General features: G+C 41.6%; 1 protein-coding gene and 1 pseudogene across 1 annotated transcript; both read right to left on the bottom strand.

Annotated features, from left to right (window-relative positions):
* Positions 1 to 737: 737 nt before the first annotated feature.
* SAMD7 (sterile alpha motif domain containing 7) lies at positions 738 to 19492 on the bottom strand. The gene is made up of 7 exons (XM_008142275.3): positions 19407 to 19492; positions 16636 to 16760; positions 13034 to 13112; positions 10791 to 11419; positions 9374 to 9495; positions 4702 to 4812; positions 738 to 932 (listed from the first exon to the last, which is right to left on the bottom strand). The coding sequence occupies exons 1-7, from the start codon at positions 19490 to 19492 to the stop codon at positions 738 to 740; spliced, it is 1347 nt and encodes a 448-aa protein (XP_008140497.3).
* Positions 17145 to 18600, bottom strand: LOC129148090 (keratin, type I cytoskeletal 18-like; annotated as a pseudogene).
* Positions 19493 to 24291: the final 4799 nt, after the last annotated feature.

The following is a 24291-nucleotide window of genomic DNA, read 5'->3' as shown; positions in this document are numbered from 1 at the left end:
CACAGGGTGCACGCAGAAAGCCACTTTAATCTTCTCCCCTCCATCCTGCCGGTTCAACCTGCTTTGCAGGGATAACTCCACTCCACCCCTTGGCTGAAATCTGAGGTGGGCATTATGCCTTTTCATGGCCCTCTCAGATAAGGAGGAGCCTGCCTGTTATTTTTAGTCATAACGCAGTTTTATGGCAGATAGAAGGAAAATGCTGACTAATAGCTGACTCCGAACTTTGAGGTTGAAATGTCTGCCCTTTCCTATCTTAAAGCAGAGGCTTTAAGCCTGGAAGGCCGCAATGGGAAACGGTGGAAGCTTGTGGTCAGCTTCTCTGTTTCTCTATTTTGTACTTCGCTTTCTCTTCTGCCTCCTTCTGTCTTTGTCTCTTTCTGGGAGATGGGAGATGAGTGAAGAGAGGTTAAGGAGCTTCTCCCACGCCCCAACCCCCAGTATCAGCTGTTTTGGCTTCTTCAGAGTTTTCCTTAAGGAAACATACACCTGTAGCTTTGATTAGTGTTTGCACATTCTCTCCTGCATTTAGCGTGGGCTTTCAGGGATTTGCCTTCAGTCACCTTGTGCTGAGGTCACCTCCGGAAGCCTCCTGGGCAAGGCCTCCTCCAAGACAACTTCGGGAGGGCTGGCTTTCTCTCCCTCGCAGCCTCCACCTGGTCCGGGGAAGCCCTCACACACCCTTCAGAATATCCTAGACTTTGGAAAACTAAGACTGTTCTTGCTTCTTGAGGGTTTTAATTTTTCATACTATCTCGCTCGATTCCTTTAGGAATTATTGTATCCTGCGAACAGGTCCTGTCCAATGTGTCACCCCAGGAATTAAAATCCAGAAGAGGGGACGTGGCTGCTGGTTGATCAAATGCTTGTTTCGTGTGGGTAGGAAGGGAAAAACTTTTCTTGTAGAACGTACTCTCCATATGCTGAGATACCTTTGAAGACAAAATAATTATAGTAATTAAGCCTATGAATTCTTTCAATAACCCAGCATACTCTGATTGGCCACAGAGGGCAGGGAGGCTGGGGTAATTTCAGGCTTGGGCATCTGTATAGTTGTGGGGGACATGATTCTAGGACACATTCTCTCAGATTCATACAGTGGCACTGCTGTAAAACTGGCTATCAAGGTGGTAGCAACTTTCCAATTCCCATTCCTAGTTCTGCTGTGGCTCATCTGCACACATAATTATTTCACTTTGAGTTCACTCCATCTCTCTCTTTTCAATGGTCTCACAAGAGGTCCCACAGGCACCCCCCTCCACCTTCCCCAACACCCAGCTGGTCCTTCTCCTGGCTAAAGGCTGGAATTTTTTGGACAATCTCAGCACACAGCTGGCCTTCAGTTGACTTAGTGTTGAGACAGAAATGGAGCTGTTAGGACAGTTAGTGCCCCAATGCTAACCATTGGGCTCCTACACAAACCTGATCCTGAATGAGACCCAGGAGATTCTATATTGTTCACAATGTCACAGCTCAAACCCAGCATCCTCCATGCTAATAATATTTGAGTTCTCAAATACCAGTAATTCTTTTTTTCCCTCCTACCCCTTTCATGCTCAGTTCAGGTCCACCTTCTAAGCCTCTATTCTGGAGAAAGGGTTTCCTTCTTAGCAGGCTCTCTATAATGGAATATTGCCTTTGATCCCCATTTTGGAGATTGAGACTTTATCTTACCCACCAAGATATCTTGTCTGAGGAACTCCTGCCTGCTCACCTCCTAGGTCTTCCAGGGGTTCCTCAGAATCTTCCAATTCTGCTGCTTCAGTTGGACCCCTGGACCTTCCCAATCCCAAGGACTCTACAGCCATTCTGTTTGGTTGAATGTCTGGGATCAGCTGGACCTCCACTCCCCCACCCTCCTACCAGCTTCTGTGGGAGCCCTGTCCTTTATGCTGGCAGATGGCTCTAACAGCTCAGCTGCGCTTCCTGGAAGCACTTATACGTATCAGATCCAAGCACAGCCTCCTGAAAATGTATAGGGGGCAAAGCTAACAGCAAGTGAGGAGAGGATTAAAAATGATTTGGAGCTGGCCACATTGTAAGGTCAAAAAAAAAAAAAAATTCCAAAGAAATAAATCAAAGCCAAAGTAAAAACCATGTAGTGTCATTTAAGTATGCCAAGAGATATAGCATCCTCACCAAAAAGGAAATCACTTAAAAGTGAATACCATATTGTACCACTGTTAATTTCTTAATTTTGACAAATGTGCTACATTATGTAAGATTTTAATATTAGCAAAAGCTGAGTGAATGCTGTACTATCTTTGCATCTTTTCTGTATCTAAAATTATTCCAAAAAAGGCATTTTAAAAAAGAATAACAATGGAAATATGAAAGTATTTGCATTATAAATAACACAATTCTTTACCTTAAATTTTTTAGGCAGATAAAAATGGCTTTTGAAGGACATTTGAAATCTCAGCTCCTGGCATAAACATGCAGTATAAAAAGATGCCCTATAATGCAGTATAAATTCTGGGAAGAATTAGTTGATGCTTCATGGAAACCCCTTCTTTCAACAAATAATTTTCTACCTGCTACAGAGCTTGCATATTCTAAGGATACAAGAGTCAACAAAACAAATAAAGATCTCTGCTCTCACTGGATTCCTGCATTAGCCTTCAAACAATTCTAGTGGGGGCAGAAGGAAATCAGCAACGAACATTAACATAACCAATAAATAAATTATGTTGTATGATTGAAGGTGATAGGTGCTATGAGGAAAAAAAGAGCAGAAAAAAAGGATGGTAGTATGCATGAGCTGGGCTGTGTGCAATTTTAAGTAGGGTGATCAGAGCAAGCCTCACGGAGAAGGTAGAGGGAGCAAAGCATGAGTCTATCAGAGGGAAGAGCATCTCAAGTAGAGAGAATGGCCCTACGGTGGAGCCTGCCTAGACGCTGAAGTAGCCAGAGGTGTGTGAGAAGAAGCAGTAACTGTCAGGGAGAAAAGTAATTCTTTTTGTACTCTGAAGGAGATGGGGAGATATTGCAAACTTTTGAGCAGAAGAATAACATGGTCTGTCTTAGGCACTGCATAACGAAAGGTTTCAGTCAATATTAAACCACATATACAATGGTAGTCCCATAAGATTATAATGGAGCTGAAAAATTCCTTTTGCCTTGTGATGTCATAGCCATTGTCATGTTGCATTACTCATTTGTTTGTGGTGATGCTGGTGTAAACCTACTGCGCTGCCAATTGTATGAAATTACAGCACATACAATTATATAAAGTACATAATACTTGATAATGATAATACATGACTGCGTTACTGGTTTATGTATTTACTATATTTTTATTGTTATTTTTTAAATGTTTATTTATTGATTGACTGTAGAGCGAGAGAGGAAGGGGAGAGAGAGAGAGAGAGAGAGAGAGAAAGAGAGAGAGAGAGAGAGAAAGAGAGAAGAGAGAGAGAGAGAGAAAACCCCATTGATTTGTTGTTCCACTTATTTATGCATTCATTGGTTGAGTCTTATATGTGCCCTGACCGGGGATTGAACCCACAGCATTGGCATTATTTTAGAGTGTACTATTTCTACTTATAGAAAAAAGTTTCCTATAAAACTGTATGCCCGTGTTATGGTGGCAGCAACCTCATGCATCTCGTATTTACCAAGTTTCCTGATTGTACCATTTCCTCATGTGCTTGATTTAATCCCATGTTTTGTGCAATGACATGCTGTACAGGCTTGTAGCCTAGGAGGAATAGGCTACGCCATATAATCTAGGTGTGTAGTAGGCTATCCCATCTCAGTTTGTGTAGTGCACTCTATGGTATTCGCACAGTGAAATTGCCTGAGGACACATTTCTCAGAAGTATCCCCATTGTTAGCTGTGCATGACTGTACTAGAAGAATAATCCTTCACTGCTTTGTGACTAGGCTCTGGCTGGGCGAGGGCAGAGCAGGGAGAACAGTGGGAAGGTGAATGCAGGAACCCAATGAAAGACGATGGTGCCTTAGACCCGAATGAACGTTGGAGGTGGTGAGAAGTGGCACACTGGAGCTTAGCTTGTTCCAGTCCTGAGAGTCAACTGTTACATCTTTAGGGAATTTGCAAGCCAGTTGTTAAATATGCCACTGTTACAAATTAAATTTTATAAACTTACAAGTAAATGCATTATGTTATAATATTGCATGTAGACTGTAATAAAAAATTAAATTATATAAATTTACAATGTAAAATTCTATATTGGAAACTAAAGTAATACATACCTAAAACTCATCACTTCTTAACTGCTTTACCTAATTCTCTTATCATTCATTATTATCTCTGCTGCTGAGGCTACTTGTGTCTATTCTCTTCACGTGGCACTCTAAAATGGGATGCTGCTGTGCATCTCTTCCCAATTCTGTGTCCAGTGACATTACATTGAGAGTCTGTCAGCCATGGTGTGAATATTTACACTGTAGAAATTGACAGATGCTACAAGTCTGGGTTCATTTTGTTTTTAAAGCGAGCTGGTTGTTAAACATTTGCTAGCACACCACTGCGTTGTGCCTTCCCAACTACACCTGGGAATGTGTGCTACTACCCCATTCCAAAGCTTTCAGGTTCCCCCACTTCTATTATGCTCCCACCCAAAGAGGGGAAGGAAGTTAAATAGGCATTAGGAATGTTACAACAGGATGAAAGTAACATATTTCTCCTCAGCTTCATACCCTCAATAGATAGCTAGCTATGAAAAATCGCCATACCTGCAATTGGATCTTTAGTGCCGGCCCTAGCTTTAGCCCCATAGTGCTTCGAAGATGCTCCTCTGTGAGTAATGGCAAAGTTTCTCCATCAATTGCATGATCTTTAAATACCTTAGAAAACACAAAAGATATTAACTTTGTCTCGGTGTCTTTTTTAAAAGTTCTTGTTTTATGTGCAGGTAGCTTAGTATTGGAGGAAACATTAAGATTGCCGGGGAATGACACAACATTTTATAACATTTCTTATTTCAGTTACTCTCTCTTCCGTGCCCCAGTAGCACAGTGTTTATGCTCTTCAATAACTCTTTGTGGCGACTGTTTCTTTGTCCATCCTTGTATGTTAGAGCCCCTGAGGCATCTGACCCAGGTCCCCTTTGTTGTTCCTGATTCATCCCGGTCTCTCTCTGGGCTTCAGTGAGTGTCTCTCTACACTGCAGGCTCTCTAACGTATATCTAACTTGGAGGCCAATGATGGCAATTCTGCCTCTTAGATGGCGTATTTATCGGCCAGCCCCATTGTTTCAACCTTGAATCAAATTTCACTGTTGCTCATCTGAGGAGGCTCTCCCACCAGTCTGGCCACCTTCAACCTGTTTTCATAAAAGTAACTTGAGTGACCCTTCTGAAATAAAGCTAATCACAGCACTTCTTAAAACCTCCACTGTCTCTGGGATGAAGTCCATCGCTGAGTCTTCAAGGATCTTTGTGACCCGGCCCCTTTTCTCACTCCAGTCTCCTGTCTTGCCATTCTCTCCTCTCTCACCTTGGCCCTGGCCCTCTCTGGGCCACTAGAAACTGCTCTCAAAATCCCAACTAGTTACTTCTCTACAATCTCTCTGGCTCCTAGTCCTTCCTGGAAGTTCCTCCGTTGCCTCTCTCCTGCCTCACTTCCTTCCTCAGCTGGTCAACTCATTGACAGGTCTGACTTTTGATGCCTCTTCCTGCAGGAAGCCATGAGGCGCTCCTGGGTGTTCCTACCACGCACGTACCTGCCCTCTCCCCGCACGTCTCACCCTGACGTGAACCCCTTACTAGTGTCCCTCTTCTGGGATACAAGCTCCCAGGGAGGGGAACCATGTTTGCCTTGTTTCCGCTGTGTGTTCAGGCCTTGGCCGGATGCCACAGGATCAACTAAAAACTGGAATCTGCTTGGGAAGCTTCCGTGCCAGGAACTTTGTGTGCTAACATATTGTAGCTATTTGCAAAAATATGTTTATTAAGCAATTGTTTCTCTTCCTATCTTAATTAAGCAAATCATAGAATGGCTAATATAAATTAACTTAATTTGGGCCAAAGAAAGAAAATGGGCAGTTTAGGTTAGTCTTGTAGCCTTCTCTTGGGAAAATGGATGATCTCTCCTAGGTTTTCTGAACTATAAAGAATAACTTAAGGGTCTCTTACCACTTTGAGAACTCCTAGGGGCTCTTGACTAGAAGCCATCTGGCTCAATAGCCTCAATGTAGAATAATTATAATGGAAAGAGCTAGATTTGTGGTCACACGTTTTTCAAGTACTTATTCTTTTAGCCACCTTGATGTCAATCTTATTTAACTGAAAAATAGGGCTAATAGCTTCTTTGCAAAATTATGCTATAGACTAAATTTAAAAGCTAATCCGTAAATGATGTGCCTAGGATAGTGCCTCGAATATAGTCAACCCAATAAATTATAGGCATTATTATTCTAATTTTTTTTTTTAATAAACGAGAGAGCAATGTAGAGAAGGTTAGGGAGTTGCCTGAGAAGAACAGCTTGCCAGTTAGGGAACCTACAAAATAGCATATAGTTTATGATTCTGAGCCAGGATTTTCCCTGCGTAATTCCACTGCCATTCAGAAAAAGGAGTGCTGACAAAAATAGTGAAGTATATTGATGGTGGAAATTTTGCTTATTTCTTTTTCCTTGGTAGGAGTTCCAGTGAGCAGTTAGGGACTATCAGAAAGCACCAAAAAAAGAGAAACCACAGGGGTACATTTTCAGAGGCTGTGTGGCAGCCAGGGCCTGACATGCGTGAGGCCTGAACCCTCAGCCTTGGCAGATGAGCCCTGGGCCTGAGGCAAAGACTCAGAACATGCCACTGTCTCTCAGAAGATGTCCCATTCTCATTCTCCTGCGAGCAGCTTAGGCCTACAGCACCATATAAATGTGCACATAGTTTTACTAATTTCAGTTATGGACTATTGCGTCTGCTGAGTTCATTTACTTAGACAAACAAAGGTGTTGCAGGGTCTCCTGGATGTCCCTAAACAACCCCTTCTCTACACCTGTTTAAAGGGGTTCATTTGAAAGAGAAAAAAATAAATAAAGGGGTTCATTGCACTGGGGTTTGGGTTTTAGCTGTGGTTATGTTTTTTTCTGAATTTCCTTTTCTACCTGCAGGAGGCAGGTGGAGGGAGATTGCCGAGTAGACACCTAAGGCAGAGGTGAGGAAGAAGAGGGTGGGGGACAGTGGGTGTAACCCCGACAAGTCCCGGGGCTGTGAGTAAAAGCCAAAGGTACGTTTAGACAAGGGTACTTGTGAAAGTTGTGCACAGGCAGTGCTGCTTAGGAGTTTGTTGCAACCAGACTGCACCCAGTGGCATCCAGAAGAACTCTCCCATTTGTACAGAACACAGTCACTCACCGTGCTGGGGCTGTACCCAGGAGAGCAGCAGCGCCCCTGTAATTTATCTCACCAGTAGTTCCCGGGAGGGAATGGGCTTTAATGAGGAAACAAGAGCAGGACTTGATCCTAAACACATTCGAGAAACACCTAGAAATAATCATTTCTGCTTCTTGGGGTGGGGAAGGGAGAACTGACATCCTGTTGGTGAGAGATAATGAGTCAGCAAAGTTTGGCTATTGGTGTCTATGTAACTTCCAAGAGAACATTTGGAATGATAAAGTTTGAAATGTAACCTTATTTTTTACAAGAGTGGTTTTTATAAACTGCACTTTAAAAAAATATTTTTTTATATTGATTTCAGAGAAGAAGGGAGAGGGAGAGGTAGAAAGAAACATCAATGATGGGAGAGAATCATTGATCAGCTGCCTCCTACACATCCCCCACTGGGGATTGACCCCTTAGCCTGGCCATGTGTCCTGACAGGGAATTGAACTGTGACTTCCTGGTTCATTGGTCAACACTCAACCACTGAGCCACACCAGCTGGACATAAACTAAACTTTTATGATTGGATCACTGACTGATTAATAATAATGAGAGTTCAAACAGATTCAATCCATCAGAAGTCAGCCATAAAAATAAAGTCAGCAATGACATGTACATTATATAGGAGGTTGCTTGTTTCTGGCTGATATAATGATGAAATTAGCACTTACTCAGTATTGACAAAGTGCCAGGCACTCTTTATTGTTTACAACATTCCTTGAGAGTATATTATTCTATCCCCATTTTACATATGAAAAAACTGAGACACAGAGAAGAAACGAAAATTATCTTAGATCACATGTCCAGAAAGTGGAAAAGCCAGGATTTGAACTTATACTTTCTGGTTTCATAAGTACACTCTTAATTACTACTCCACATAACTTTTCCGTAAGTCTCATAAACAAAACCAAAAAAAGAAAAATACTTAATAGCATTACATGAAGAAAAATATTCTTACACCAAGATCTGAAACACCATGATCTCTAACATCAGTTAATTATGATGTTGTTAAATCATAATGTCCTTTTCTTGCTTTTTTCCTTTAATACATAAACATATATATTAAGACAATGATACATGATTTAATAGGCACATTGTTGCTTGAAATTGTGTAATTAAATCACTTGAAAAAGTAAACCATATGCATGAAAATGTAGCATTGACATAAACTTCAAAAACTTGCCAACCCATGATTTTTGTCACTAATTTTCCCATATGAATGAAAGTACTCTTCATTCCACCTATCCTGACATTAACGGAATATGTATTTATCTGTGCAGTTTTGTATATTGTCCTAACATGAATATCGAATTTAAGAACAGTTAATCTCCAGTTTTTCAGACTGTTGCCATCTTGTCCTTTTTATTTTATTTTTTATTTATTTTAATATTTTTATTGATTTCAGAGAGGAAGGGAGAGGGAGAGATAGAAACATCAATGATGAGAGAGAATCATTGATCGGCTGCCTCCTGCACGCCCCCCCACTGGGGATGGAGCTCGCAACCCAGGCATGTGCCCCCAACTGGAATCGAACCTGGGACCCTTCAATCCGCAGGCTGACGCTCGATCCACTGAGCCAAACCAGCCAGGGCTGTCTTGTCCTTTTAAAAATGAAGTATATATTTTCATTTCCTATTATGAGTAGCCTAAAACTTCTGGTACTGAAATATGTGTCCCTAAGGTATTTGTTTATGGAGGAATAGGGAAGATACTAGACATTTCTCATTCTTTTTCGATCTTTGGTCTCTGAATCTCCTAATTTGGGGAGAATTCCCACCTCTCAGGAGTCTTGATAGAACAGAAACTAAAGCCAGACATGGGCTTTGCCAGCTGGGGTGTGGGCATGGGACCATCCCTCCACCAAACAGAAGCTCCTGTGCCAAAATGGCCAATGCCCAAAAAGGGGGGAGATTATTAGGAATCCTCTCTGGGGGCAAAGTGCAAGTTTGACTGAACTCATTATAAAGGAAATATATTTCAAAGTATCTCGCGTACTTCTATGAAAATACTTAAATTCAGGTCACCTGAGCATAGTCTGAACAACCCGGGAGGCCGCGGATGAAGCTGTGCACATCGCTCACGGTCCACTTCTGAATATCGTCATCCAAAGACAGAGTCTCCCCTCTTGTCACCAGTACCTGTGATCCTTTAAAATGGAAAGACAGTTATTGGGTGGTATAAAATTTCCAGGGGAAAGGAGGACACTAAGAGCACCGTTTTATGTACAGTTACATTAATTTCCTCATATTTTAGTACCACGAAGTGGTCCTTTTATAGAGATCTACATGTAAACTCCTTCAAGAATATTAAGAGTTATTGAGAGGTGTTTTCTAAAAAGCTTAGCTGCCTCCTTTCTTTTCTTCCTCTGAACAGGGATGGGGAACGTCCAGCTCGAGGGCCATATAAGGCCCACGAAATCATTTGGTCTGGCCCTGCCAAGGCATTAGCAGTGAGGTGGGCGAGCTAGAAGAGGTCGATGGGGGACAAAGGGCGACATATGTAATACTTTCAACAATAAAGATTAGGGGAAAAAAGTTTGACCAAATATAGCGGGCTAATTTTTAAGTTGATAATTTTGTATGGCCCTCAAATAATGTTGTAAATATCAAAGTGACCTTGGCAGAAAGAAGGTTCCCCACCCCTGCAAAAAGCTCTTTAATGACAACATTATCTTAAGTAAACAAAGACGTTCCAGAGCGGCTTCCCTCAGATTCCAATAGAAATGCCCTGTGGGTTTCGTTCTGGAGGTTAACACCACCATGTCCTATGATGTTTTGCAATTTATCATGCTCTCTAGGCAATGTAGGGATTTAGTCGCATCTTCATCAAAACAGCAAATTCACACTTTGTAAGGAAGCAGTTGGTCTGGTGGCTAGAGCATGACCCCCTCCAATCCCTGTATTTTAAAATATTTTTATCTAAAGAAGTTCTAGAAAACTAGAACTTCAGTGTTTGGAGGGGGAAAGTGCATTTATATTTTTAGGTCAGAAGGTATCATTAACAGTAATGGGCACTGAAAGTGAATGCTTCTGTTTGTCTATTGTTTTACACTCAAATACAGATAGAATTCATACTTTTAAGCAAGAAGCCCCTCTATTTTGTGTTGAAGAAATTAACAGCAAATTAAATTAAATTTTTAATGAAAAATTCTGGTAGGTTGTCCCATCTTCCTCATACTTGCCTACCTAACCTTGGCTGTAAATTCTCTACATAGCTGTATAAAGAGAGATTAGTTTCACCGATATGGCTTCTTAGAACTAAAGTAATAAAATGACTTCAAAAAGAGGTCATTCTAAATGGGATTAAAATAAAGGATATTAAAATAAAGGATAAAAAGAAGCGTGATGGTTTTAATTCACTATGTAATTACTTAAGCCTTAAGGACTTGAGGATCTGTGGTTCATGAGAATCTGCCATTGACCTTGCTCCCTGGATACCCACCTGGCAAAGATGGTTGAGGAACTGGAGGGTAAACCCCATTCTTTTCACCACAGGCTGCAAAAACCTGCTCTGAAACCTTCTCTCTCCCACCATCCCAGGCCTTTGCGTCCACAGGAGCATCATGAGTTCCCCAGGGTTCTCTCTGGGTGTGCTCCAACTCTCTACAGGTATTGGCAAGAACTGCAGTTGGCTTTTCGTTGACTTCGCTTGACTTCTGGTTGTTGAGAGCTTCCGTTTCTGGGTCTTTGGCATACTCATCCTCTTCATAGGGAATCACATGAACCTGGCCTATGGATTTTTCTTCTGCTTGACTTTTGGAACTCTCAATATCACTGTCTAGAACTTTCTGATTCCCCGTACCTCTCCTGAGACGACGACATTTCTGCCCCCAGCCCTCTAGATAGCGTGGACCAGTTGCCACTAGCATGGGATTTCCATGAAGACTTCTCAGGGAGTGTCTGTGCAAATGCAGGTCACCGGCAGGGAGCATGCTCCTGCCATGGCAGGTGGCTGGGCCACTGGGGATACTGGAGCCATAGGGGAATGGTACCCCCAGGCCTGCAAATCCTGTGGGATTCATTTTGTCTATTCTCCTTTGCTGGTAAATGGCATGCATTTCCATTTCCAACCTAAAACAAAACAATGTATTTTATACAACCCAAGAAAACCATTAGAAATAGAATTTTATGGTGATGGAAGGAGACTTGACTTTGGGTGGTGAACACACAATACAATATACAGATCATGTATTATATGGAATTGTACACTTGAAACCTATATAATTTTATTATTTTTATTTTTTATTTTTTAAATATATTTTATTGATTTTTTACAGAGAGGAAGAGAGAGGGATAGAGAGTCAGAAACATCGATGAGAGAGAAACATCGATCAGCTGCCTCCTGCACACCCCCACTGGGGATGTGCCCGCAACCAAGGCACACGCCCCTGACTGGAATCGAACCCGGGACCCTTGAGTCCGCAGGCCGACGCTCTATCCACTGAGCCAAACCGGTTTCGGCCTATATAATTTTATTAACCAGTGTCACCCCAACAAATTAAAAAAAATTAAAGAAATATAATTTTAATGGCCCTCTGCCTTCCCTAGCACCTCTGTTTTTCTTGTGAATCTTCACACTATCTGAAGTTTGTTGCATGGAGACACGAATCCCCCACAAAGCCACTGAGAAGAGAGTTTGGGTAAGACCTGAGGGTGAAGGGCATGGCTGTAGTCACAATGGTAGTCCAAGGCCAGTCTGTAGAGACTTACTCTAATAGATCTGACAAATTTAACAAGTTTGCCTGTGACATTTATATACATTTCTACTATAAATTAATAATGCAGCACTGGGCAGTTTCTTGCCAGAGATTAATCTTCAAAGGAACTAAAGTTCTGGAAGAGGTTTTTAAACCCTGCCATACAATTTTAGTGGGACTCAAGAACCAGAGTAAGTCAATGCAAGTCTCAACAGTTACAAATTACTGCAAGTAACAGGGGTTGGGGTGGAGGAGGAGAGTGGAGGACTTGGTGTTTTGCTTACTTTACTTGGCTTATTGGTCATCACCTGGACCCCTTAGGTTTGGTGGTAAGAAAATTGACCCTGATGCCTTCTTTCCCCACAGCCATACCCTAGTTATTACTGTTATATTTCCTTTCTCCTGCTGGGCTGACATGGGGGGCTGCCTGGACTCTGCTGGTGTTGTCCGAAATAGGAGTGGCAAACTTGGCTTCTATCTTTGAGCAGAATTGAAGTCATTTAAGTTAAAAAGGCCAGCATGAATTTCAGAGGAATCACTGTTAGGCATTTTAATTATGAGACATTGACAAACGATTATGGTCTGTAAACTTGGTTTCACTATGTAATTTCTAATCTTGCTTTTATCTTTAACCAACGTGTGTGTGTGTGTGTGTGTGTGTGTGTGTTTATAATATTCTTGAAGTATTTTTCTAGGTAATCATAATTAATCAGAGTGTATATATATATATATATATATATATATATATATATAGAGAGAGAGAGAGAGAGAGAGAGAGAGATACATAAATATATACATATATTCATTCAGAATGTATATATATGCACATATAAAAACATACACAAATACAATAATATACAAATATAATAAATGAATGAATGTATATCGTATGTAAAAGTATATATAACTATATATATTTACCTATCTAAAACAAATGAATAAACAAACAAGTGAATGAATAGAAAATAAAGCAACACTGTTACATTACCTGGCAGTATGCTGCCTTTGAATCATTTCATTCTTCCTGGCCATTGCCTTTAAGGATTCAGGTGGTAAAATGCCCCAACCTTAAGAAAGAAAATCAACATCCCGCCCCACAAACAAATTAACAACATTCATTTGAAAATAATAAAATAAAATATAATGATTAAAATAGTATTTGCAAAACCACTAGTTGAGCACAATGTTGGAAACAGTATCATTGCACCTTAGAGTCATGTTGGTGAGGGCATCATAATAACACTAGATACTCTTTCTTTAAGATTGGTCCTTGATTGGCGACATTGCCTGCCATCAAAAGGAAAAATATAAAATAAACTGTGGATCTCTTGATCTCTTGCTTTTGAAGTAAAAATTGATAGCTTTTTCCCCGGCCCCTTTGGTACAAAAGGAATTAGTTGACCTTTAAAAAAATGTAACTAAGTGCTTCCTTGATGCACTGAAATCTCTGGAAATAAATGCATGAGCTAAGAGGATAAAATATTCAGTTCTCTATCTGGACATTTTGGTGCATCTGAGGAAAATACTTTTTCTTAAACGATTTCAACGGAGTGGGGTAGCAATTGTATTCCTTGTGTCAACCTACTAAAATGTCTTTAAATAATGACAGCATAATCAGAATTCAAGGCTCTATTCTTGACTAGTAACATAACACTATATTGATTTTTTTCTTTATCTGCACTCCTAATGCACCTAGCATCTATACTGGTGCTTCTCAAACCATTTACGGTGAGATAATTCTTTTCTTTTTAAATTTCCAATCCATCATGGACCAATCCTTTTTAAAAATACAATAAAATGATGTTTTAGAAAATGGAAATAAAGATAAGAATAAATACAAGCAAAAACATTTTAAATCTTTAGATTAATAGACATAAAATTACCCTTCAAATTGCCGTGGAAGTTTCTAAGCCCTTACTCTCCATTTATACATTTATTTGTACCAACACTTCACAAACCAGCACAGATCCACAGAGTACATTCTAATAATAATAAGTACACAAATTGTATTTATTATACATAGTTTTGTTCAACTATATTTTTACTTGTGTAAATCTGTTCTCCCCAAAAGGAGGATAAGTATCATGAAGGCTAGACCTGCTCCTTATACTTGCTCGGTACTGAGCTGGTAGAGCTCATTAAACGATTAATAACAACCTATCTTGAGATAAAGCACACTGTATCTTTTTTGAGGTTCTTTGTCATTTTTAAAAATCAGAGGTTAGATGAGGTAACCTCTAAAAATCCCTCTAACTCTAAAGCTCTATATTTTTATAGTTGAGTGGCTTCACAATATTCTCCATTAGCTGGCTGACATGCATGAGAGTGTCAGCTCATGATGTACTGCCCAAGGATGGAGAGAAAGTCCGTGTGAGAAGTTCAGAGTAGAGAGCACAATTCTAATGACCTACATTTAGGACCTTTTGAAATCTGGCCTCATCAAACCTATTCCAAGTTTATTTCTCTTTCCCAAATAAGTGACCTCAAACTTAGTGCTAGTCTAGCTGCAATAAGTCACTCCCTATCTAACATCCCTATTTTTGAAATAGACCCCTGTCTTAATTTCTATTTTGCTAACTGACTTAGAAGCTCAGTGTCTATAGGATGGAGGGCCTACCTTGCCTGTGCTTATTTTCCCAAACATCAGCCTTGAGGTGGGGACCTGACTTATGGCCTTGGACAGGTGATCAACCTGCCTGTTTGTATCCAGATATTGGCAGTTTCTGAATTCTTCATCTCTAAGAAGGACACTCTGAGTCTGTGGTCTATTTATCTGTTGCCTGTAACCATGGCTTTATTATTTATTGGGTTCTTGCTGCCAGACGGGGCTTCCATCCAGAATCAGCTGTCTTATTGGTCCTTGGGCCACTCCAGTGTGGGTGTCTAGTTTCATATCTGGTCCTTGTTCAGACACCCAGCCTCACTGCCGTGGACCCATGTATTGTGGTAGCTCAAACCCAGGCAGGCCAGTGTCTTCTCTGGCCCTGGTATCAATCATATTTCTTTTTTGGGTTGGGCTTGTCACTCCTTTGTATCTATTAAGACTTGTTGGAGTTGGGAAGCAGGGACAACCAGAAACTCATGAATTTAGTTTTGGCGAGATAAGATGCATCAGTTTGATCTTCAATATGGTGAGGAAATCCTCACCTCCTAGTCTTTCTTGCCCCTACCAGTCATGTTTTCACTGCTACCACGCTACTAAAATAGCTCTTATCAAGATAACTAATGACCTCCACATAGCCAAATCTAATCATATAGTCTTAGTTTTCCTCTACTTGATCTATGAGTGGCATACTTGACACAGTTGCTCAATTTCTCCTTAAAAAATTTATTCCCTTGTCTTCCAGGCTTCCATACTCTCCTGGGTTTCTTCCCACTCACTGCTTGCTCCTTCTATATCTCTCTTGCTTGTATCTCCACAGCTTTTCAACCCTCTTAATATGTCCCAGGGATCATTCTTTTAATGTCTATCCACATTGACATTTGGATGATGATCTCATCTACACTTATGTATGCTGATAACTTCCAAAATTATATGGCCGGTGTCTCCAGAAGTCCTCCCTGGACTTCGGCTGCCTTCCTGACATCTCTCACTGATTGTCTATTAGGGATCTCAATTGTAATATGAACAAAACTAAGCCTATGATATCTCTTCTGCCCCAAGAACTCTTCCTCTCATAGTATTCCTCAAATCAGTATATAACAACTTCACCTTTCTGGTTACTCAGACTAAAATTATTTATGTCATCCCTGACACTCCTTCTTTCTCAACTCTCATATCTAAACTATGAGAAAATCCTGCTGTTTACCTTCAAAATAATTACAGAATCCAACCACTTCTTACCATTCCTACTGTCACCACCCGGGGCCAATCCATAATTATCTTTCAACTATTCTAATAACCCATTTACTCCCATCTATTTATTCCCAGAACTTTGTCCTGTTAAGTTTGACCCCAAACAGCAGCCAGAGTGGTCCTGGTAAAATGTAAGTCAGACCATGTCACAACCTTGTTCAAACTCATCAAAAGTGACCCCCTCTTACTCAGAATAAAAGGCAAGTCCTCTGCTCTAACTGGTTTGGCTCAGTGGATGGAGCATTGGCCTGCGGACTGAGGGGTCCCAGGTTCGATTCTGGTCAAGGGCATGTGCCTTTGTTGCAGGCATATCCCAGGGGGTGGGCAGGAGGGAGCTGATCGATGTTTCCCTCTCATCGATGTTTCTAACTCTATCCCTCTCCCTTTCTCTCTGTAAAAAATCAATAAAATTTATTTTTAAAAAAGGGCAAGGCCTCACTATGCCTGTTAGGCCACATATAAACTTCCCTAAGCCCCTTTAAGTCTCATATCCCCTCTCCTCATGACCTCATCAGTTCCTTATATGTAAGACAGACAGTAATATTGCAGATTTTCATGTTATTCATCAGTAAATTGATAGTCGGAGAAGTGAAGCAATTTCTACTTGGTCACACAGTGGTAGAACCATAATTTAAACCTAAGTCCTAACTGCAGAAACTACAAGTATAACTGCTATATCCTTCAGCCTCCAGTTCACAGTGGCTCCACAGATGAGAGCCATTGATTGTTCATACCTGAGTAGAAACGATTGGACATCATGTTTGGCATATTTGCATTTGGTTGAACAGAGGATCCAATTCGGTATGGAACACAAAACTGTCTTGGGTCAGTTGGAGCCACAGTGGAAGGCAATGCATCTCTAGGGAAAAAAAAAAGATATGAAATAGATAAAATGAGAATGTAACTGTACAAAATTCCCATTGCATAGGCAATGAGATTTTGTTTTATTGCCACATTGGATTCTATCATCTCTTCCCAAAATGAAGTACAGAAGTCCTGCACTCTCTGTTGGTTTAAATAGAAATAGGGTAAGGAAGATTGGAGGAAGGACTCTACTAAGGAAGGATTGACCCAACTGACAACAACAGAGAAAATAGGAAAGAAAAGTTTTAGGGATGTCTGAAAGAAAAGATCTGATTTTACATGACCAACATAATATTCCTTTTTTAAAAAAAATCTTTAACAATCTCTGAACTTTTTAATTGCCCCCCCCCCCTTCAAGGAGTTCCCTGCTTCTGCTGCCTTAACACCTCAAAACTTTGGTGTCATTGATCTCAGATACCACTTAGCCACCCACAATCCTGCAGGTGATGGTCTTTTGGATGGATTGCGTGGAGTTGCTGTTGTCCAGGGTGTTATCAGGAAAGTTCTTCCCTTCTTCCAGCAAGAGGGTGGTAGATGGCTATCTCAGCTTCCAGCTTGACCTTGATGTTCGGCAGTGTCTTATACTCTTAGCGCTGAGCTGCCCCCCCCTGTCCTGGTATGGGCCAGCTCTGACTCCAGCTGCAGCAGAATCCTACTGAGTTTTTCCATTTGCATGGCATAGCGTGTCTCTACTTCCTTCAGGCTGTTTTCCAAGGTGGCCTTCAAATTTCTCATAAAGTCCAAGGACTGGATCATATGTCTTAGCTCCATGAGTGTCATCTCAGGAACTCCTATCTCAGTGGTCTGCAAGGTGACCACTGTGGTGCTCTCTTCAATCTGCTGGGACCAGTACTTGTCTAGATCTCTTGGTTCTTCTGAACCATCTGGTAATAGTGGGCCCAGATGTCCACCATGATCTTACTGAGGTCCTGAGATATGGGAGCATCCAACTCCACAGTCAACCCAGAGTTGATAATCTGGTTCATAGACCAGCTTCCTCCCAGTGTTCCTTCTTCAAAAAGAGCAGCTACTCCTTAAGAGTCTCGATCTCTGTCTTGTCTCCAGCTGCAGCCAAATGATGATATCAGTGACCTTCCGAAGCCCACTGATGCCATTTTTCCATAGACTGGTACATGGCCAGCTCTGTCTCATACTTGACTCTGAAGTCATTAGCAGCAAGACAGGCATTGTCAATCTGCAGAAAAATGTGGGCATTGCCCACAGAAGTTGCAAAGATCTGAGCCCACACGTCCTAGATAGTCTCTAACCCAGGGTCCCTTTTTCTCCAAATGTTCCTGGATTTTGCTCTCTAGCCTCCAATGATCAACTTCCGGGCTCCTCATCCTTTCCAGATAGGAGGCCAGGTGGTCATTCAGGCATTGCATAGTCTCCTTCTTGATCTGGATGCCCCTTATGCCCATCAGGTCCCCGACCCCCAGCTACCCTGGACCCCCAAGCTACCCTGCATGCTCATGGAGAGGAACACAGAGATCCAGGAGCCCAAGCTCCCAGGGCCTGCATAGATGCCAGCCATGCTGCTGGCCAGCCTGGCTAGTGGTTGGGTCACTGCATGGAGCCCAGGGTCCGGTAGTTTGTGAAGAAACTTGAGTGGGTGCTAAGCTAATGTTGTCTGGGAGGCTGATGAGAGGCCATGTCTTGGGTTTGAGCCACCCCAACATACTGTTCTGACCACAACACTCTTTTCTCATTTACTGGAGATATTTGACTTGGATTTTGACATCTGGAACCAAAGTTTGACTTCCTGGATAAATAATTTATTTATTTTGCCAAACTTCAGTGCTCTCTAGAAGTCAAATTTATTGTTCCTACTTCATGAACAGGGATAAATAATAGATGTTTACTCTTTCCTCAGAATGTCAAAATATTCTAAAGAAGGTAAAATAAGAAACTGCCAAAATGTGCAACATAAATATTGATACTGTCACTTTTATTGAAAAGAAAGAATTGTTCTATCACAGGAAATCCAGGGTATCCGATTATTATGGACTAAATTGTGTCCCCTAAATCCATATGCTGAAGTCCTACTCCACAATGTGACTGTATTTAGAGATAAAGCTTTTAATGGGGTAATTAAAGTTTAAATGAGGGCAAAAGTGTGGAGCCCTAATCTAACAGGACTGCTGTTCATATGAGAAGAGGAAGAGATGCCAGGAGTGCACAAGAACAGAGAAAAATGTCATGTGAGGACATGGCAAGAAGGCAGCTGTCTTCAGGCCAAAGGAGAGAGTTCTCACCACAAATCAACGCTGCCGCCACCTTGATATAGGGCTTTCAGCTTCTCAAACTGGGAGAAATAAATTTCTGTTGTTGAAACCACCTAGTCTGTGATATTTTGTTATGGCAGCTCTCATAGACTCTACCAATGTTCGTACCCACACAATTCCTGTCACATGGTAAAAGTGCTTGCTAGCTATTTGCTGAGTATGTCAAGGCCTCAAAGGAGAAATGATGGGAAGTGTGTTGAAGGTACAGTCAGCAGAGTATCTTGACGTGAATTATTGCGCCACTGTTCACTGAAATAACATTAGACCATAAAACAACGCTGAGGTTAAAACCATCCAAAAACTTAATGATTATCCATGTTCTCCTTTGACCATAATATTATGTTGGAAATAAATACCTATCCACAGGCAGAGGTTCAAATGGTGAGGGAACCAGTGGGATCCTTTGCTGCCCTGATGCTGTCAATAAAGGGTTCATGGCCATCGTGGGATTTATCATCAATACCTCTCGCCACTGATGGAATTCTAAAAAGAACCAGATAGATATGTTAATAAATAACTCTACTTTTGGAGAACTATTTGAATTTTTCTTAACACAATGAACACCTTTTGTATTTTCCCAATACTTGGGAAAACTAGAACCACCAAGCTTTCAGTTACACAAAAACCGCTCCATTGTCAGCACCCAGATACAACTGTAGAACTCAGTGTTTGATGTGCCCTTGAAACTTGTTGCAGAGCCCACAGGTAATAGCACAGCAATAACAAAATTAAACCAGCCCTGCAAGATTCCAGAAATACCAGCGTCCACTCTTACAGCTTAATTTGATTTGTGTGTTTCTAGAGGTAAAAGTGCATATACTCTCTCTTATGTTCAATCTTTGGAAAAATATTCCTAGTAGTTAATAAGATTAAGACAAAAAAGAAGGGGGAAATCTTCTTAATGGCTAATAATATATCTAATTAGAAAGGATACAGGCTGAAAGCATGAGACTGTATTTAATTAATGCAAGTGACCAAGTTATATTCAAACATATATAAGCACAAGGATTCATAACTTTCTCTTCAGAGCCTAGGGATCAGAAAAAGAGACCCTTGTTAAGGGGATAATATTTTGCCTTACATTGTCTTGTTAATTATTAATGTCCTTTGGATAATTTTAAACAAGGATAGGTCAAACAGGTTATTTTAGCTTCTCCTGCATCTTCAGTTGTACTCAAAACAAACAAACAAACAAACAAACAAACAAACCAAGACACCAACAACTATGTTTGGGAAAATAAAAAAGAAATTTGGAAGAAAAATTCTGTTTTTCAAAGTAGTGATCTTTCATTCTTTCTTTCTTCCTTTCTTGTGTGTACATTTGATTTAAATTTTAAATATTTAATACAATCATATGATTCAATAACTAAAAATATAATGGTATTTAAATAAGCAATCACTTCTTTAGCTTTTTTATCAGACAAACCTACTGACAAAATTGTAAATTCAAGTCCATGGGTCACTTAACATTTGCTTTCGCCATCTATAATAAAAGAGTAATATGCTGGACTAATTAGACTGGACATCTTCCAGATGTCATTCCGGACATCCTTCCTGATGAAGCCGGGCCCAGAGGGAAGCAACCCAGGTCCCGGGTGCCTGCCGGCGGCCAGAAGAGGGAAGCCCAGGTCCTGGGAGCCAGAGGGAAGCCGGTGCCGGCAGCCAGGGGAAGGAAAGGCCTACTCTTGCACAAATTTCCATGCATCGGGCCTCTAGTATATCTATAAAAGTTTTAATGTTTTTTTGTGTTGATTTATTTTCACTGTATTTCTGTCAGGAGTAAAATAAAAATATCTACTAGGTGCCTGCCAGCCATGGTGAGCATGCCAACAAAGAATGTGGGCTGGGCATATGTCAGACATGGCTTGCGGTTCTGGCAGGGACACTGCCCTGTGGCTTGAAATCGCAGGTCCTCCACATGAAATTTTGTGCACAGCCACCTTCTTCCCCTTAGTCCAGTACACAACAGAATGATGTGGGATACAACCTGGTGGTTCATTTTGAAACATTATGAACTTTGACTTCTGCCACAAGTTGTCTTTTGAAGAAGTTTGAATTTACCAATGAATGAGATAGAATCTTTGAAATTATAAAATGCAGTGCTCATCTTGCATTTTTTGGGATGCCTGAGATAAATCAGGAGGACGGGGAAGGAAGACAGGGAGCAGTGCAGAATTCCTTCGGAGCATGGATTGCCTAGACGTTGACCACCCCTCTTCCTCACACATGCCAACTTAGGGAAATGCCATGGAGATTAGTCACCAAAAGCAGATGAGACTGTTTTATTTGGGATTTCCCCTTAAGCAGGCTTTGAGACAAGAGATTGAGTGCAGGTAGTTATTTGAGGGGCGATCCCAAGAAGCCCCCATAAGGGAGTGGGAAAGTAAAATGAGGAAGGGAAAAGCCAATAAAGAGTGAGTTATGTATGAGTTACTACTGTGAGCAACTGGTGCTGGGGACCCTCTAAGAATCCATGTGGTACACCCCTCAGAAATGTCCCAGTGAAAGACAAAGTGTTGGCTATTTACCCAGCAATTAATTTCTGTCAGGACACTGCTCCCTCGCATCTGGGTTATGCCTGAGCCTGATCCAGCAAAGTCCTATGGTGCAGAAGAAAGCCTTCAGACTGAGAAGTTGAGCAATGCAGGTGCTCGAGATGGAAAATGACCTCCATGGCTGCAGGTGAACTCAGAAGTGGACCAAGGGGATACGGGATAGGGCAGCAACAGTGCCTAGTGCAGCTGAGACAAAGTGGTTACCTTCCAGTGTCATTCCATTAGACAGTCGGCACAGATACCTTTCTTCTGGACTGCCAGGTTCGCCGGGCACAGCCATATTTCTACGAGGCTCTGCAGGGTCCATTGTCTGCAACAACACAGCAGGATTTCCCCCCGCCCTGTTAGTCACATATTCAGTGAGATAAGTGGGGGACACAAGGCTATCCGGCTAATGGAGATAAAGTAATGAGGCACCAGAGACAAGTCTCACCTAATTTAAATATAATTTAAATCTATTCTTGATACCATATCTATTCTGGGTCCTATGGTTCTTGGGTCTGGCTTTTTCTCTTTATGCGACGCCATGGGAAATGAATGTAATCTATAAAATGTTGTTACACTTTTGATATGGTAGTTTATTATTTTTTAACCAATCCAATCCACCAAGTTTTTACTTAAAATGTAATTTATCTGAAATTTCTAGGGAAATATCCCTATTATATCATGGAGGTCTCTGGAGAGGACAATGAGTCACTGGCACCTGCCACCTCTAAGTGCTATGATTCTGGGCTCCACTTGGCTTTCCTAGTTTCTTTGGTGAGGGGGTGTTTCTTTACTTACTGCTATCATATCTATTGCTGCCCCAATTTTCATTAAAAGACAACATTGCCTGGTATTATAGACTGAATGTTTATGTCCCCCTTCCCCTCCTCAAATTCTTATATGGTAACCTAATCCCCAATGTGATGGTGTTGGAGGTGGAGTCTTTTGGGGGTGATTAGGTCATGAAGGTAGAGCCCTCATGAATGAGCTTAGTGTCCTTAGACATGAGGTCGCAGAGACCTCCCTGGCCCCTCTGCCACATGAGGACACAACAAGAAGATGCCCGTCTATGAACCAGGAAGAAGGGCCTCACCAGACACTGAATCTGCTGGCACCTGCATCTTGGACTTCCTGCCTCCGGGGATTTTCTGTGTTTATAAGCCACCCAGACTATAGTATCCTGTTACAGCAGCCTGAATGGACTAAGATGCTTTGTTGTTGTTTTTCAGGTTATGCCTGTTTTCTTTTGTTTTCCAAAATTATACATATAGCTATATATATAAAAGGCTAAGCGACCATCTGACCATCCAACTGGTAGCTATGATGCACACTGACCACCAGGGGGCAGATGCTCAATGCAGGAGCTGCCGAGCTGCAGTGCTTGGCAGCTATGGTTCTAGGGTGACACACCCTAGAGAGGAGGGAGCCCGATTCCGGGATGCATCACTTGAGAACCGCCCTCTTACAATCTGGGACCCCTCAGGGGATGTTGGAGAGCCAGTTTCGGCCTGATCCTCGCAGGCCAGGCCGAGGAACCCCACCTGCTGGAGGGACCCCGCTCACTCTGCAGATGCCCTTCGAGCCCTGGCACCACCCCAGGTACGGCTGGCTGTGGAGGGACTGAGGGAGGTTGGCTCCAGGGCGTGTCCAGCCCATCTCGCCCAGTCCTGCCCCGCCAGCCACCTTCTAATTAATTTACTTTCAATGTGCATGAACCTGTGCACTGGGCCTCTAGTATATATATAAATGATAACTTTATATTTTTAGGTTCATAACAAAATTGAATAGATAGCACAGAGAATTTGCCATATACCGCCCCCCCCCCCCCAATTTATAGCCTTCCCTAGAGTGGTTCATTTGTTACAATTGATGACTCTACATCGACACATCACTACCACCCAAAGTCCACAGTTTACCTTAGAGTCCAGGCTTAGTGTTGTACATTCTATGGGTTTTGACAAGTGTATAATGACATGTATTCACCAAAATACAGAACAGATTCACTCCCTTCAACCAAATTATATTTTAAAGCAAATACTATCAGGACACTTCCAAAGGAAATATTCTGGGATTGGCCAGATTTTTCCTTTCATCAGCCAGGTAGATACGTGAAGCTCCAAATCTAAGTTTCTGCATATGCACCATTTTGGAGCTACTGCGTCATGAATCTTTAAATACTAATTTTCACATTTTCCGGGAATCCTCTTTATAAAGAGACACACACACGTAGACAAATTGTGAGCCAAGGTCACTTTGCTATGGCAGATGAAATGCTCTTGATTCAAAGTGCAGACTGGGATATGCGTTTTAAACGCGGAGCGTGTCTGGCAATCCCCAATGCGGGAGTGCCCTGTGCTGAGGTCTGCATTCAGCGGGATTTCTCTGACCCAGGGCTCTAATCCGGGATGCCCAGCACTTTAGGAGGATGAGGACTCCTTAATCTCTGTCTTCAGACTCTTACCCTCAACAAACTCCTTCAGGCAGCACAAAGACGACTTAGCTAGTGCTAATTCTGTCTCAACTGATTAGGGCAGCAGTAGTAAGACATGAACTTCATGGACTGAAGCCCTTGCCAAGTCAGCAGATATTTACTGAACGCTTGCCTGGTGCACAGTAGCCAGCTGCAAATTTGATTCTATTTCATTTTTCTCACTGAAATAGAATGAAATGGCTAGTCATTAAAGTCAGTGCAATTTGAGTT

Source organism: Eptesicus fuscus, chromosome 3 (genome assembly GCF_027574615.1).
Source record: "Eptesicus fuscus isolate TK198812 chromosome 3, DD_ASM_mEF_20220401, whole genome shotgun sequence".
Lineage (NCBI taxonomy): Eukaryota > Metazoa > Chordata > Mammalia > Chiroptera > Vespertilionidae > Eptesicus > Eptesicus fuscus.
Note: the sequence above shows the minus strand (reverse complement) of the source record. Positions and strands in the feature narration are given on the sequence as shown.

Bases quoted from the DNA above. Each gene is read 5' to 3' on its own strand.
- SAMD7 (XM_008142275.3), bottom strand. From the start codon at position 19,492: ATGGCCATGAACCCTTTATTGACAGCATCAGGGCAGCAAAGGATCCCA. The intron at 16,761-19,406 runs GTATTTATTTCC...TTTTTTCCCTAG, and splicing joins GAACCTCTGCCTGTGGATAG to AGATGCATTGCCTTCCACTG. The intron at 11,420-13,033 runs GTAATGTAACAG...GTTTTGTTTTAG, and splicing joins CAAAGGCAGCATACTGCCAG to GTTGGAAATGGAAATGCATG.